This window comes from Erinaceus europaeus, chromosome 2 (genome assembly GCF_950295315.1).
Source record: "Erinaceus europaeus chromosome 2, mEriEur2.1, whole genome shotgun sequence".
Classification (NCBI taxonomy): Eukaryota; Metazoa; Chordata; class Mammalia; order Eulipotyphla; family Erinaceidae; genus Erinaceus; species Erinaceus europaeus.
Window position 1 is genome coordinate 183,136,992 of NC_080163.1, and position 15,660 is coordinate 183,152,651.

Below are 15,660 nucleotides of genomic sequence, written 5' to 3' on the forward strand. Positions count from 1 at the left end.
GATAATTTAAAAAGAGAGAAAACACGAAAGGTTACAGACGGAAGCAGGAACAGATAAGCAAGCGACAGTCAAGAAAAGATTGGCAGGGGTCTTAGAAAGAGTACCTAACTACTGCTGATTAGGTAATTCCTGGTCTTTCTTCTTCCCTAGTATTTTTTATTTAAACATTTTTATTATTGGATAGAGACAGAAATTGAGAGGGAAGGAGATAGAGACAGTGAGAGACAGAGAGACATCTGCCACTCTGCTTCCCCACTCATGAAGCTTTCTCTCTGCAGGTGGGAACTAGGGGCTTGAACCTGCGTCCTTGTGCACTGTAATGTGAACACTTAATCAGGTGTGCCACCGCCTGGCCCTTCTTGTATTTTATTTATTGTATAGGGACAGAGAAACTGAGAGGGAGGGGAAGATATCATAATAGCTATGCAAAGAGACTTTCATGCCTGAGGCTCCAAAGTCCCAGGTTCAATCCCCTGCACCACCACAAACCAGAGCTAAGTGCTCTGGGGGAAAAAAAAAAAAAAAAAAGCTTCACGAGTGGTGAAGCAGGGCTGCAGGTCTGCATATTTCTTCCTCTGTATATCCCTTCCCCTCTCAATTCCTCTCTGTATCAAATAAATAAAAATATTTTTTAAAAAACACCTGCAACACTGATTCACCGCTTCTGAAGCTTCCTCCTGCAGATGGGGATCTGGGGTTCGAATCCAGGTCCTTGAGCAAGGTAATGTACGCACTGAGGTGAGGCGCCCTGAGATTCCCTTTCTGGAGGAACCGAAATTATAATTGGCAGGCAGCTGGTCTGAGGATCACTGAGAAATCCCCAGCGCCAGCATTGGGAGCCCACGGCTCAACCGGGTCGGGGCACGCGCGCAGTGCGCAGTGCGCAGTACCGGAAGTCGGTCCTCCCTTCCCCCACCCGCTTCCGGCAGCAGCCGAGTTCTCCCGCCTCCGCCGCGCTCGTGGTTGTCCCGCCATGGCTCTTTCGCGGGGGCTGCCCCAGGAGCTGGCCGAGGCCGTGGCCGGGGGGCGGGTGCTGGTGGTGGGCGCGGGCGGCATCGGCTGCGAGCTCCTCAAGAACCTCGTGCTCACCGGCTTCTCCCACATCGACCTGGTGAGGGCCAGGCGCGCGCGCGGGCTGAATGGCGGGGTGGTGCCGGGCTGGGGGCGCGGGGCCCGAGGCCGGTCGCGCAGTTGCGAGGTCGCCGGCCGTCAGCACCGAGGCCGAGCGGCGGCGGAGGCCGTGTCCTGGTTGGACCCGCTCGATGGTTCCGCAGGCCGCGGGCTCGGGTCTTCCGGGCGCCCCGCGGTGCCCCCTCCCCCCCGCCTCCGTCTCCCCGGCCGGCGTCTGTCCCGGCGGCGCGGCGCGGGGTCTCCGCACTCCCGCCGCGTGCTGCTCGCGTCCCTCCCTCCTCTCTCGCGGCAGTCCGGAGCCGAGGGCGGTGGCGAGCTCCCCACCCGCCTTCACGCGCATCTTCACCTCCACGCCCCCAGCGCTGTGCTCGACCCCTTTTCCTCCTGCACGCGAGGAGTGTCAGGCCGGGGCCCGGGAGTAGCCGCCGCCGCCTCAGATGCCTCACGCGGCCCTTTGCTGCTGCGTTCAGGAGAGACGTCGGCCACGAGTTATTAAAACTCCGCAGTAGTGTGCCGCGTAGGAAGGCCGAAGTGTCCTTTTAGGTCCGGTTATTGTATGCTTAGAGACGGTAAACCTCGACCTGAGACTTGCCCGTGTCTCTTAGGGAAGGTTGTGGTGAAGCAGGCAGTCGCAGTGGAGGGCTGAGCTGCTGGAATGAGTGACAGGAGGGGAAGAACTGGCTGCTTTCCCCTGTGGCGGCTGCAGGCTCTGCCCGGAGATGGGCGTGTGCTGTGGCTGAAGGCCGCTGATAACTTGTTCGTAGAAAAGATCATTTGGGTGGACACCGACTGGACAGTGAATTTGGGAACTGCAGAAATGCTGATCTTCTTGGCTTTAATTTCTGTGGTCAACTGAGAAAGTATCAAGTAGTGTTGGGGGTATCTTAACAGTTTAACAGTTCTTGCAAATCCTAGCCCGTTTGGGCTCAGAGTCTCACAATTAGAACAGTTGCTTATTCTTCACATAACGTGATTGAAATGGAATGAAAATGACCTTTATCGGGGGTCGGGCGGTGGCACTAAGCGCAAGGACCAGCTAAGGATCCCGGTTCGAGCCCCCGGCTCCCCACCTCAGGGGAGTCGCTTCACAGGCAGTGAAGCAGGTCTGCAGGTGTCTGTCTACCTTTCTCTCCCCGTTTTCCCCTCTCTCCATTTCTCTCTGTCCTATGCAACAACGAATGACATCAACAATAACAATGATAACCACAACAAGGATACAACAGCAAGGACAATGAAAGGGGAAATAATAGCCTCCAGGAGCAGTGGATTCATGGTGTAGGCACTGAGCCCCAGCAATAACCCTGGAGGCCAAAAAAAGAAAGAAAATGACCTTTATCAATATGTTCAGACTTTATATTCACTTGAAAAAACTTTTTTTGTTGTTGATATTTTTATTTTAACCATTTTTTGGAGCGAGACAAACTGAGGAGGTGGAATCAAGAGAAAGACACCTGCAGCACTGCTTCACCTGTGAAGCCTCCCCCTTACAGGTGGGGGCCGGGGGCTTGAACCTCAGGGCCTTTTCCTAGCTCCCCCCCCCCACATTTATATTTACTTTTAAGCAGCAATTAGATAAGACAAAACATGAAATGTCTTGATTATTACTGTTTGCTACCAGGTTGAAGCATGACATTTTATGCAGAGACTTCCTTTCATAGCCCTCAAGTCAATGAAACTGAGTGAAGAAAACAATTGAATTAAAGTAGTAAAAATTAATCCTGCCTGTTTGCCAGGTGTTATTTAAGAAAAACAAGGGAGTCGGGCTGTAGCACAGCGGGTTAAGCGCAGGTGGCGCAAAGCACAAGGACTGGCATAAGGATCCCGGTTTGAACCCCAGCTCCCCACCTGCAGGGGAGTCGCTTCACAGGCGGTGAAGCAGGTCTGCAGGTGTCTATCTTTCTCTCTTCCTCTCTGTCTTCCCCTCCTCTCTCCATTTCTCTCTGTCCTATCCAACAACGACGACAACAACAATAACTACAACAATAAAACTACAAGTGCAACAAAAGGGAATAAATAAATAAAAATAAAATATTAAAAAAAAAGAAAAACAAGATACCATTAAATTGATGGTTTTTTATTTATTACTTTTAGTATTTTAAAATTTATTTTGGATAGAGACAAATTGTGGAAGGGAAATAGAGAGGGAGAGACACTTGCAGCACCGCTTCACCATTCCTGAAGCTTACCCCTTAGAAGTAACTCCAGTTAACACTTTTAAGAAGAATACCTCTGGAATTAAATTTTATATGCATTAAATTAAATATTGTATCAATCTTTTAATGTAGGATTGGCTTGAAAAGCATTTTTGCTACTAATGAAACAGATATAAAAAAATCCTGGCTATGGATGTTGATCTAAGTGATATTGCTTGTATATACCAGAAAAATTGTTACTTACCTGGGGTTTATGCACTTGTAGATTGATCTTGATACTATTGATGTCAGCAACCTCAACAGGCAGTTTTTGTTTCAAAAGAAGCATGTTGGCAGATCAAAGGCCCAGGTAAATATTTCTCATACCATTTCTACTTATTAATTCATTGATGTTTATACTCTTTGATGGGTCTTCTGTTTATGGTATCAGAATAATTCCATTTTCAGTAGGAGGGAGAACAGAGGTGGAACCACATTTTAGCTGAAGAGTTGTGAAGAATGAAAAACTAGAGGACAGCCGCCCATGAGGTTCTAGACACACTGACCTTCAGTTTCTTTTCTTCCTTTGACCAGAGTACTGCTCGGATCTGCTTTGTGGTAGAACCTGGGACTTTGCAACCTTAGCCATGAGAGCCTCTGCGTGAATATTATGGCATCTTACACACAGGGAAACACACACACCTACACACCTGATCATGAATGTTCTATCTATATTCCGGATAGTTTCTTTTCCCTTTGCTTTTCTTTCAACCCTTTTGGAAAACTCTTAGTCTTGTCATATATTTCAGATTTTGGTTTCATTTACAAGAGGTGCTTTCTTAAGCTTCTTAGGCTAAATCAGATCTTCCTCCTGTAACTGTTTTCACTTACCATAGTTTTTAGTTAATGTTTATCTAGATGGCAATTTGATAGCACTTTTAAAAAAAGATGTATTGAGAAGAAAGCTAAAGCATCAATCACTGTGGCATATGTAACGCTTGAGAGCCCACTGTTTTATCCACTGCTCACCAAGGGCTCCACACATACTGCCGGAAATCTGAGTTACTTTTTATTTATTTATTAATTTTTATCCAGAGAACTGCTCGCCTCTGGTTTATGGTGGTGTGAGGTATTACACCTGAGAACTTGGAGCCTCAGGCTGACAGAGTCGCTTTGCATAACAATTGTGCTCTCTACCCCCATTCAGGAAATGTTTATTAAATGAATGGTAGCACTTCTACTGCATTTTATTCATCTAGTGCCACTAGGGTTACTGCTGGGACTTGGTGCCTGCACATCAGAGCCACTGCTCCCTGTGACCAATTTTTTTCTTTATTATTATTTGACTGGACAGTGAAATTGAGAGGGGAGAGGGAGATAGGGAGAAAGAGACCAGCAGCAGGGCTTCACTACTTGTGAGGCTACCCCCTTCCCGAAGGTGAGGGCTGGAGGCATTAGTGCAAGGGGAGGGCCATAGCATCACTTTGGCTAATGCAATGCCAGGGATCAAACTTGAGATCTCATGCTTCAGAAGCCAATGCTTTACCCACTGCAGCATTCCTCAAGCTGCACATTTCATTTTATTTATTTACTTACTATTTTAATTATTTTATCTCATTACCAGAACACTACTCAGCTCTGGCTTATGGTGGTACAGGGGATTGAACCTGGGACCTCAGAGCCTCAGGCATGACAGTCTCTTTGTATAACCATTATGGTATCTACCCCTGCCCACACTGCATATTTTTACTGAAGCTTATCATTCATTGTACAAGTTATTCCATAAATTTATGTGCATAGCTTAATCATAATTCTGTCACATTTTGTATTTCTTAGGGTTTTTTAAAATTTTTTATTATTGGATAGAGACAGAGAAATTGAGAAGGGAGGGGGGATAGAGAGAGGGAGAGAGTCAGAGAGATACCTGCAGCCCTGCTTCACTCATGAAGCTTTCCCCCTGCAGGTGGGGACTGAGGGCTTGAACATGGATCCTTCTGCACTGTAATGTGAGCACTAAACCAGGTGCACCACCACCGGCCAATGGCCCTCTTAGCTTTAGTTTTTAATATAAAACCTAAGTTGGTGAAACAACGGTATTATCTGTTGTAAATGTAATGATTTTAAATTCAGGCAGAAATATTGTAATGTGGCATTGCTTTTTTTTTTTTTTCCAGGTTGCCAAAGAAAGCGTACTGCAGTTTTACCCGAAAGCTAACATTACAGCCTACCATGACAGCATCATGAAGTATGCTCTAATTATGTTACAAGATTTTGTTTGTGCTGAATTTTTCAAATATACAGTTATTTCTGTTAGCTGAATATATATGTCTAAGTTGTTCTGCTTTTAAAGAAAGGATTTTCTGGGAGTCGGGCAGTAGTGCAGTGGGTTAAGCACACGTGGCGAAAAGTGCAAGGACCAGTGTAAAGATCCCAGTTTGAGCCCCTGGTTCCCCACCTCCAGGGGAGATGCTTCACAAGCGGTGAAGCAGGTCTGCAGGTGTCTATCTTTCTCTCCCCCTCTGTCTTCCTCTACTCCCTTCATTTCTCTCTGTCCTATCCAACAATGAAGACAGACAAAAATAATAACTACAACAATAAAACAAGGGCAACAAAAAGGGAGTAAATAAATTATTATTTTTAAAAATTGATTTTCTTTAGGATAATAAACTATGATTTGTGCCCACTAAGTGGCATTCTTTCCAAGTTGATATACATACGTTGTGTGTAATTTGAATGCTGTGAATACATGGTGAGCAATTTCAGTACTTTTCATAAATACATACTATTTTAAATAAAACACTGCTCTATGAAAACATTATTTGATGACTCAGACTCATTAAGTATTTGCATTCTGATTGATTTCAGTTTAAATTTTAAAATCTCTCAAATTAGCTTGTTAGGTTTATGACTTGTAGTTTAGCACTGGGGTGTGTGGTAGGGCAGTAGTTTTAGACAGTACATAAATCTGCTCTAGGTAAAGATAAAATTCTCAGAATATTGGCAAAGAGACTGTGAGCCCAGGATATGTTCTATACTTATTGTCTAGTTAGTAAGAGATACTAAAGTAGTAAATGATATTAAAAGTAATGAGTTCTCATTTAAGGTTTGGAATTAGAATATAACTTAACTTTCTTAGGGAATTTGTACTTCCAGCTACTTTTTAAAATATTTTGAATGTTTGCTCTCAAGCTTGCCTGTAGCCCCACAACCCTCTGACTTTGTGTTACTTTCCCAGTGCTTCTAAAAGCAGGGACCCTGGGGGACTGAACTCTGCCTGATCCTGACCATGTGAGGTGAAGCCAGCGGCTGGGCAGGTCCTGGGAATGTGTTCTTTATATGTTCCCAGGCACTTGCTGCCCACAGAAGCCTAGTGGGATTAGTAATGCCATGCCATCTTTCTGTCATTTAGAGATCCCGCTCATGTGCCTGACATAGCTGTCCAGAGAAGTTGTGTAGTCAGTCAGGAATTAGGGGGCAATATTTTGCTTAAGATCTGCTTGTGGGGTTTGGAAAAAAAGTAAAATCTTTCTGGGAGTCAGGCAGTAGCGCAGCGGGTTAAGCACACATGGTGCATAGCGCAAGGACCTGAGTAAGGATCCCGGTTGGAGCCCCTGGCTCCCCACCTGCAGGGCAATCGTTTCACAAGCGGTGAAGCAGGTCTGCAGGTGTCTACCTTTCTCTCCCCCTCTGTCTTTCCCTCCTCTCTCCAGTTCTCTGTCCTATCTAACAATGACGATATCAATAACAACAACAATAACTACAACAACAAAACAAGGGCAACAAAAAGGAATAAATAAATATCTTTTAAAAGTAAAATCTTTCTTTTTTTTTAATCTTTTTACATTTATTTATTTTCCCTTTTGTTGCCCTTGTTGTTTATCGTTATTGTTGTTATTGCTGTCATTGTTGTTGGATAGGACAGAGAGAAATGGAGAGAGGAGGGGAAGACAGAGGGGGAGAGAAAGATAGACACCTGCAGACCTGCTTCACCACCTGTGAAGCAACTCCCCTGCAGGTGGGGAGCCGGGGGCTCGAACCGGGATCCTTATGCCGATCTTTGTGCTTTGCGTCACCTGCGTTTAACCCGCTGAGCTACGCCCGACTCCCAAAAGTAAAATCTTTCTATATGGTAGAGGACCTGAAAATCAGTTAATTGTGTATTCTTATGACTTTAACATGCTTTTTTATTATGGCCTTGTATTGTACTGTGGAAATCATATGTAAGACAAGTTTTGGTGACCAGTTTTGTTTTTTTTGTTTTGTTCTGTAGCCCTGACTATAATGTGGAATTTTTTCGACAGTTTATATTGGTTATGAATGCTTTGGATAATAGAGGTGAGACTATATAAAATTTATAAGTACTTCCTTTCTCCATTAACAAGAATATTTAAACATAAGTAAAGTGATGTTTTGATTTTCTTTTCTGCTTTCTCTATTTATTATTGGATAGAGACAGAGAAATTGAGAGAGATGGGGAGATAGAGACAGCAAGACTGCTTTGGGAGTCAGGTGGTAGCGCGGTGGGTTAAGCGCAAAGTGCAAGGACCAGCTTACAGATCCCTCTTTAAGCCCCGGCTCCCCACCCACCTGCAGTGGAGTCGCTTCACAGGCAGTGAAGCAGATCTACAGGTGTCTTATCTTTCTCTCCCCCTCTCTGTCTTCCCCTCCTTTCTCCATTATGACATCAATAACAACAATACTAACTATAACAACAATAAAAAACAAGGGCAACAAAAGAGAAAATAAATAAATAAAAGAAATAGCTTAAAAAAAAGACTGCTTCACTACTTGTGAAGCTTTCCTCCTGCAGGTGAGGATCAGGGGCTGGAACCTGCATCCTTGCACACTGTGATGTGTGTGCTTAACCAGGTGTACCACCACCTGGCCCCTCTCTTCTGCTTTCTTATAAGTTAATATTACAAAGATTGCACTGGATGCTAATACGTGGTGCAGTTTTTAGATCATTTAAACTTCACAGTGCAAGCTGTTTACATACTCAAATATAAGTCGTTATTATATTAATCTGGAGTATGGGAGATTATAACTGATCAGGTCCAGACGTATGAAAAGGAAAACCATGAAAAAGGGTTAAAACTATTCTTTTAACTGGGTTCATATTTTCCCCCATCTTTAAACAACCGTAATATTTCCAAATGATATTTAACAGTCTTCACTCATTCACTTTTGTTTGTTACTGATGTTACAGTGAAAGTAAGTAAAGGAATGGGTGTGTAGGGGAGAGAGCATGATAATGCCGTGAAATAGACTTTAATGTCTGGGGCTCTGAGGTCCCTGGCTCAATCTCTATCTAGTACCACCATGAGCCAGAGGTGAAGCTTTCTGGTAGAAGGAAAAGGGGGTGGGAGGTGGTATGTGCTCATGTGTCTGTACACACGCAGGTGACAGCTTAATGTTCATGCAAAATCCTTTGAATCTTGAGGCTCTGAAATCCCAGGTTCAATACCCAGTAGCACCTTAAGCCAGAGCTGAGCCCCTACCCTGATTTCTCTTTCTCTCTCTAAAATAAGGAAGGAAAAAAATAACTGGGAACAAATTGAAGCAATGTTTTATCCAAGGTTGACAGGTACAGCAATAGAAGAGGAAGATGGCTTTGGATTTATAGTTAAATACAAGGGTGGTTTTCCTGGAATATATTTGTGATAAAAATTTCATGTTTGAATTTTTGCTAATAGTTGTACTGTGGCCATAACTATAAGGAAATTACCAATAAAATAGAAGTAAACAGTGCAAATGTCATCCTAATTCAGTGTTTCCTGGTTTCTGTTTAAATTATGAATTCCTTCTAACTGCTATCTTTTTTTCAGCTGCCCGAAACCATGTGAATAGGATGTGTCTGGCAGCTGATGTCCCTCTTATTGAGAGTGGAACTGCTGGTTATCTTGGGCAAGTAACTACTATCAAAAAGGTAAATTTATTTATTTTTTGCCTTCAGGACTACTGCTGGAGCTCTCTGCCTGCACCACAAATGCACTACTCTTTCCATTATTGTTGTTGGATGGGACAGAGAAATTGAGAGAGGAGTGGAAGACAAGGGGGGGAGGATAAGATAGACACCTTCACAGCTTGTGAAGCGACTCCCTACAGGTGGGGAGCCGGGGGTGGGGGGGCTCGAACCAGAATCCTTGTGTGGGTCTTTGAGATTTGTATTATGTGGGTTTAACCCAGTGTACCACCATCCAGGCTCCCCCTCCCAGTTTTTCTCTGTCTCTATCCAACATAAATGAAAACTTTAAACAAAGATTAAAAACTTAAAAAAAAAAATTCTTTATATTTATTTCCCCTTTTGTTGTCCTTGTTTTTTATTGTTGTTGTAGTTGTTGTTATAGATGTCGTCGTTGTTGGATAGGACAGAGAGAAATGGAGAGAGGAGGGGGAAACGGGGAGAGAAAGGTAGACGTCTGCTTTACCGCCTGTGAAGCGACTTACCTGTAAATGGGGACTCGGGCTCAAACCGGGATCCTTAAGCCGGTCCTTGCTCTTTCAGCCACATGTGCTTAAATTGCTACGCTACTGCCCGACTCCCACTTTTTGTTTCCCGTTTGTTGCCCTTGTTGATTTTCATTCTTGTTGTAGTTATTATTGATGTTGTTATTGATGTCGTTGTTGGATAGGACAGAGAGAAACGGAGGGGGGGAGATAGAGAGGGGGAGAGAAAGATAGACACCTGCAGACCTACTTCACCACCTGTGAAGCTACTCTCATACAGGTGGGGAGCCAGGGACTCGAACCAGGATCCTTATGCAGGTCCTTGCGCTTTGCTTGATAGTGCAGAGAGAAATTGAAAGAGGAGAGAGAGAGAGAGAGAGAGAGAAAGACACCTATAGTACCATTTGTTATACTGCTTGTGAAGCTTACCCCCTGCAGGTGGACTTTTTTTTAATATTTAAAAAAATCTTTTTCCCTTTTGTTTTGCCCTTGTTTTATTGTTATTGTTGTTGTTGTATGCATGTGGGCTTTGAACCTGAGTCCTTGCACATGGTAATTATGTGTACTCAGCCAGGCGCTCAACTGCCCAGCCCCCCTTAATAAGTTTCTTTGCTGCTTTCCCACTACACATCCTGCGGTTGATTTATGGTGAACTTGAAACTTCTTCCCTGAAGAAGTCTGGGTTATATTTACAAATGTTGTGCTGACTCATATGTTGTTACTTGTCAGATATACTTCAATTTAAAATGTGAAATTTATAATCTGAAGAGTACATTAAAAATGGTATGTTTGTGAAATATTTCAAGCACTTCATTAAGACTAAAGAAATGCAAAGGGAGTTGGCCGGTAGCACAGCGGGTTAAGCACACGTGGCACAAAGCGCAAGGACCAGTGTAAGGATCCCAGTTTTCCCCTTGCTCCCCACCTGCAGGGTCATCGCTTCACAGGTGGTGAAGCAGGTCAGCAGGTGTCTTATCTTTCTCTCCCCTTCTCTGTTTTCCCCTCTTCTGTCCATTTCTCTCTGTCCTATCTAACAACGATGACATCAGTAACAACAATAGTAACTATAACAACAATAAAAAGACAAGGGCAACAAAAGGGAAAATAAATAAATTAAAAAAATAAATACAAAGCCAATATTTCTATATTCACAACCCAGCTTTTATAAAATCTCAAAGTTGGTGGTCTAGGAGGTGGCACAGTAAATTTAGTATTGAACTCTCAAGTATGAGGTCCCGAGTTCAATCCCTGGCAGCTGTGTATGTACTGCAGTGATGTCAGGTTCTTCCTCTCTCTCTCTCTCTTTCTCTTTCTCTCTTTCTCTCTTTCTCTCTTTCTCTCCTTCTTAATGAATAAATTTTCATTGTTGTTCTTTTGTTACCAGAGCACAGCTCAGCTCTGGTTTATGATGGTGTAGGGGATTGAACTTCGGACTTTGAAGCCTCAGGCATGAGAGTCTCTTTGCATAATCATTATGCTATCTCCCCCATCCAAAACTGTCATTTGATGGAGGCAGAGGGCTAGGGCTCCTGGCCCCTCGGCATCATGTCTTCAGTGCCGGCCGCTTCCAATCCGCTGGTTCTATCCTCAAGCGCCAAGACACAGCAAAAAAAAGAGAGAAAAAAACAAAATTGTCGTTTTTTTTCTTACCTGAGTACTGATCAGCTCTGACATATGGTGGTGTGGGAAAATGAACAAGAGACCTTGGAGCCCCAGGCATTAGTCTGTTTACTTGGCCATTGTGCTGTCCCCCCCCACCTTTTTTTTTTTTTTTTTTCCCCTCCAGGGTCATCGCTGTGGCTCAGTGCCTGCACTGCTAATCCACTGCTCCTGGGGGCTATTTTTTCCCTTTTGTTGCCCTTATTATTGTTACTGTTGTTCATATCTTTTAAGGAATTAAATGTACATTTAAATTTTTTTTTCAGGTTTTGAAACTGGAAGGTGTTAGTAGAGTCTGCTTAAATTAGTGGAGGTCTTTCATGTTTTGATTCCTTGTCTATTATTAGAAAGACATTGATTTTTTTTGTATACTATATTTCTATAATTCTGTTTTCAGTTAGCTGAGTTTCACAACTTAGAAAGATAATTGGTTAGGAACTTGTTTTTCCAGAGGTTTTTCTGTTTAATATAAGCTTTTTGTGTTTAGTATTCAGATACAGTAATGCTTATTTGATTTGCTTAGTATGAGTAATATTACTAGACCAGGTGTTAGAGGAGTCCAGGCTTAGCTTTAATTAACTAAGTTCATTCAGTTAACTTTTATGTGATACTTACGTGTAAAATAGGGATTTTGAGGTCACTGATGTTTTGAAAATGACCAGGAAAGTATATACAGTATAAAATATAAGTGAATGAGTAAAATGTATTACCATGCCATGCTGAAAAATCACTATCATGGGAATAAATATTTTTCTTATATCCTGACTTGATAGGGTGTGACAGAATGCTATGAGTGCCATCCCAAACCAACCCAGAGAACTTTTCCTGGCTGTACCATTCGTAACACACCTTCAGAACCTATTCATTGCATCGTTTGGGCAAAATACTTGTTCAAGTAAGAGTATATGTGTGTCTGGTAATGTCTTTAGTACTACTGATGAGAATTTTTTAATGTGAATATCTTGAGTCAATATGATCAGTGCTATTATATTAAATATTCAGTAACATGTTACATATCATGAATTATTTATGAAACTTATTCACTTGAGTTTTCTGTGCCTAAAATAGTGCCTGAACCATAGAGTTTATGATGTTGGTTTATTATTATTATTGTTTGTTTTTGATGAGCTAGTTTTATTATTATTATTGTTTGTTTTTGATGAGCTAGTTGCAGGTATATTCACAGATATTCTAAAGTTAGAATATAAGAACTGACTCCCAGGAAGAAAGCTTTGTAAGTGATGAATCAGTGTTGCAGGTGTCTCTCTTCCTCTCTATCACCCCTTCCCTCTTAATTTCTGGCTATCTCTATCCAATAAATAAATAAAGATTAAAAAAAAAAACCCGTTAAAGAGAGAGAGAAGGAGGGGGGCCAGTTAGTGGTATACCCGGTTAAGTACACACATTACCATGCATAAGGACCAGGGTTCAAGCCCCCCCCCCCCACTCCCTACCTGCAGGGGGATGATTCACAAGTGGGGAAGCAGGTCTGCAGGTGTCTATCTTTATCTGTCCCTCTATCTTCTGTTTCCCTTTCAATTTCTCTCTGTCCTATCTAATAAAAAAAAAAGAATATAAGAACTGTTCACCTGTTTTTTGATCATGAGTTTTAACAGGAATTTTCAGAGCCTAGTTGATAGGAATGACGATGGGTCTCCTAAAATATGTCCTACTTGTAATTAGGATGTAAGATTGCTTTTATACTTTCAGGTTTGTGGAATATAATTTTATTGGTTATTCTTTATCTCTATTAATGATTTGGGGTATTCTAAATTAGGAAAATGAGGAATTCAAATGTGGAAAATACAGAAAGCACACATTTGTTCAGAATATTATTGTACATAATTCTTTGCTAATCTTGAATTGTAGTCAGTTGTTTGGGGAAGAAGATGCAGATCAAGAAGTATCTCCTGACAGAGCTGACCCCGAGGCTTCCTGTGAGTAAACCATTGGATATATATTCATACTAATAAGCTCTAACTTCGTTCTGTTAATCCTATATTGAGAGACTAAGTAAGAAGAGGGTGCACCTGGTTGAGCACACACATTATTACCATTTGCAAGGACCTGAGTTCAAGCCCCTGGTTCCTGCCTGCAGCGGGAAAGGCTTCAGGAGCAGTGAAGTAGGGCTGCAGGTGTCTCTCTCTCTCTCTCTCTCTCTCTCTCTCTCTCTCTCCCCCCCCCCCTATTAATTTCTGACTGTCCTAAAAACAGAAGGGAGGGGAGGAAAGAACCACCAGAAGCAGTGAATAGGCATTGTGCCACCACCTTTGTGGAGAGAGAGCAAGAAAACATGCACACTTATGAGGAATAAGTGCTGTGTGATAGATGATACATATTTAATCTTCAAACATAGTTTAAAATGTGAGAAGTTTTATAGATCTAGTAGAACTGGGAAGTGTCCCAGGTTCGATTACAGATCTGTGTCTTGAACTATACTATATGTGACTTTCAGAAACTAAGATAAAAGATGTCTACTAGCCCAGTATTTTCTTTTGTCCATGATCTCAGAAGGCATCTCATGCCATGGCTTCCATGTGATATTTTTCCCTCAAAGGTGGATGAGAGCTTACATTTGTCATGGTTGTAATGTGTGTATTTTGTAGGGGAACCAATGGAAGCTGAAGCCAGAGCCAGAGCATCTAATGAAGATGGGGATATTAAACGCATCTCTACCAAGGAATGGGCAAAATCAACTGGATATGACCCAGTTAAACTTTTCACCAAGGTTAGGTTTACTACTTTGTAATACCTACACATTGTTCTGTTTGTTTTAGTATATAAAATTGAATTCAGCTTTTTTTGAAAAAAATATTTATTCCCTTTTGTTTCCCTTGTTTTATTGTTGGAGTTATTGTTGTTATTATTATTGTCATTGATGTCGTTGTTAGATAGGACAGAGAAATGGAGAGAGGAGGGTAAGACAGAGGGGGAGAGAAAGACACCTACAGACCCGCTTCACCACTTGTGACACGACTCCTTGAATTCAGCTTCTATTTATACCCACTGTTGACTTAATAATTTGATACAGTTGGTTTTTCATGAAAGGAAGAATCATTGAATGGGAAAGCTTCATTGTTGTCTTATTTGAAAAAATTGCCACAGCCACTCCAATCTTCAGTGACCTCCAACCTGATCATTCAGCAGCCGTCAGTATTGAGACATGATGCTGCACCAGCAAAAGAATGATTGACTCACTAGATGGCTAAGAGAGAAACCAAAGCACTGCTCTATTCTGACATGCTAGTGCCCAGACTAGAGATGTGTTTGGGGTTTGTAGGTCTGTATGTTGACTTTTCAAAAAAAAAGTTTGGAAGCATTTTTGCATAAAAAAGTGTGTCATGACTTTTCTGACAGCCTAATGGAAAGTGGAGAGTATGAAGAGAGGTCAGTACACAACTCTAAGGGACTTCTGGTGTTTCTTACTGTGTGAAGAAAAAGCAATGATTGTTAAACTATCTGGAATTCCACCAGGCCATATAATTTAATCCATGCAATAATCTCTTTACCAGTGATAATGTTTTTGCTTTTAAAATGCGGGTGTGTGTGCGCACGCGCGCTGTTGTGATAGTCCCATATTATTATTATGTAACAGACTGATCTGTGGGGCTTTAGAGGAAATTTGGTGATTTGGGAGAGCAGCTTAGTGAGCTTACTTCAGAGTTCCTTTATTGTTTTGTCAGAACAGCTCTGCTTTTTTAACTCTTTCAAATGATGGGATTCTTTTTTTTTTTTAATTTCTTTCTTTATTGGGGAATTAATGTTTTACATTCAACATTAAATACAATAGTTTGTACATGCATAACATTCCCCAGATTCCCATTTAACAATGAATGATGGGATTCTGTGTACAAGATTTAACTTACTTCCCCCTCTGGAGAATTACTGATCTCCTAGTAAATATCATGTGGGTGTTTTGTTTGTTTGCTTTGTTGTTTCACTTGTCCAAGGTTGTGGTCCTGGATGTGTTACAGTGAATAAAAACATTGTACTCTTGAGCATGAGGTCCGGGTTTAATCTCTGGCAGCACATATACTAGAGTGATGCTCTGATTCTGTCTTCATTAATTTAAAAATAAGTACTTAGGGGAGTTGGACAGTAGTGGAGCGGGTTAAGTGCACATGGCACAAATTGCAAGGACCTCGTATAAGGAGCCAGGTTCCAGCCCCCAGCTCCCCACCTATAGGGGGGTCGCTTTGCGGGAGGTGAAGCAGGCATGCAGGTGTCTTTCCCCTCTCTGTCTTCCCCTCCTCTCTTCACTTCTCTCTGTCCTATCTAACAATGATGACAA

At 42.2% G+C, this 15,660-nt stretch overlaps 1 protein-coding gene and 1 non-coding gene across 2 annotated transcripts in view; both read left to right on the forward strand.

Moving 5' to 3' along the window:
- The first annotated feature begins 912 nt into the window (after positions 1-912).
- UBA2 (ubiquitin like modifier activating enzyme 2) overlaps positions 913-15,660 on the forward strand; it is a 36,851-nt gene continuing 22,103 nt past the window's right edge. Inside the window, exons 1-8 of the mRNA XM_007539484.2 lie at positions 913-1,111; positions 3,550-3,633; positions 5,438-5,508; positions 7,534-7,598; positions 9,089-9,189; positions 12,143-12,264; positions 13,239-13,306; positions 13,976-14,097. Of these exons, the coding sequence (XP_007539546.1) occupies positions 974-1,111; positions 3,550-3,633; positions 5,438-5,508; positions 7,534-7,598; positions 9,089-9,189; positions 12,143-12,264; positions 13,239-13,306; positions 13,976-14,097 (771 nt within the window). The 5' untranslated portion in view covers positions 913-973. The remainder of the gene's footprint in view (positions 1,112-3,549; positions 3,634-5,437; positions 5,509-7,533; positions 7,599-9,088; positions 9,190-12,142; positions 12,265-13,238; positions 13,307-13,975; positions 14,098-15,660) is intronic.
- On the forward strand, positions 11,191-11,315 carry LOC132537359 (small nucleolar RNA SNORA57). Its single transcript, XR_009548802.1, has one exon. It is a non-coding gene; the product is annotated as a small nucleolar RNA SNORA57 (small nucleolar RNA).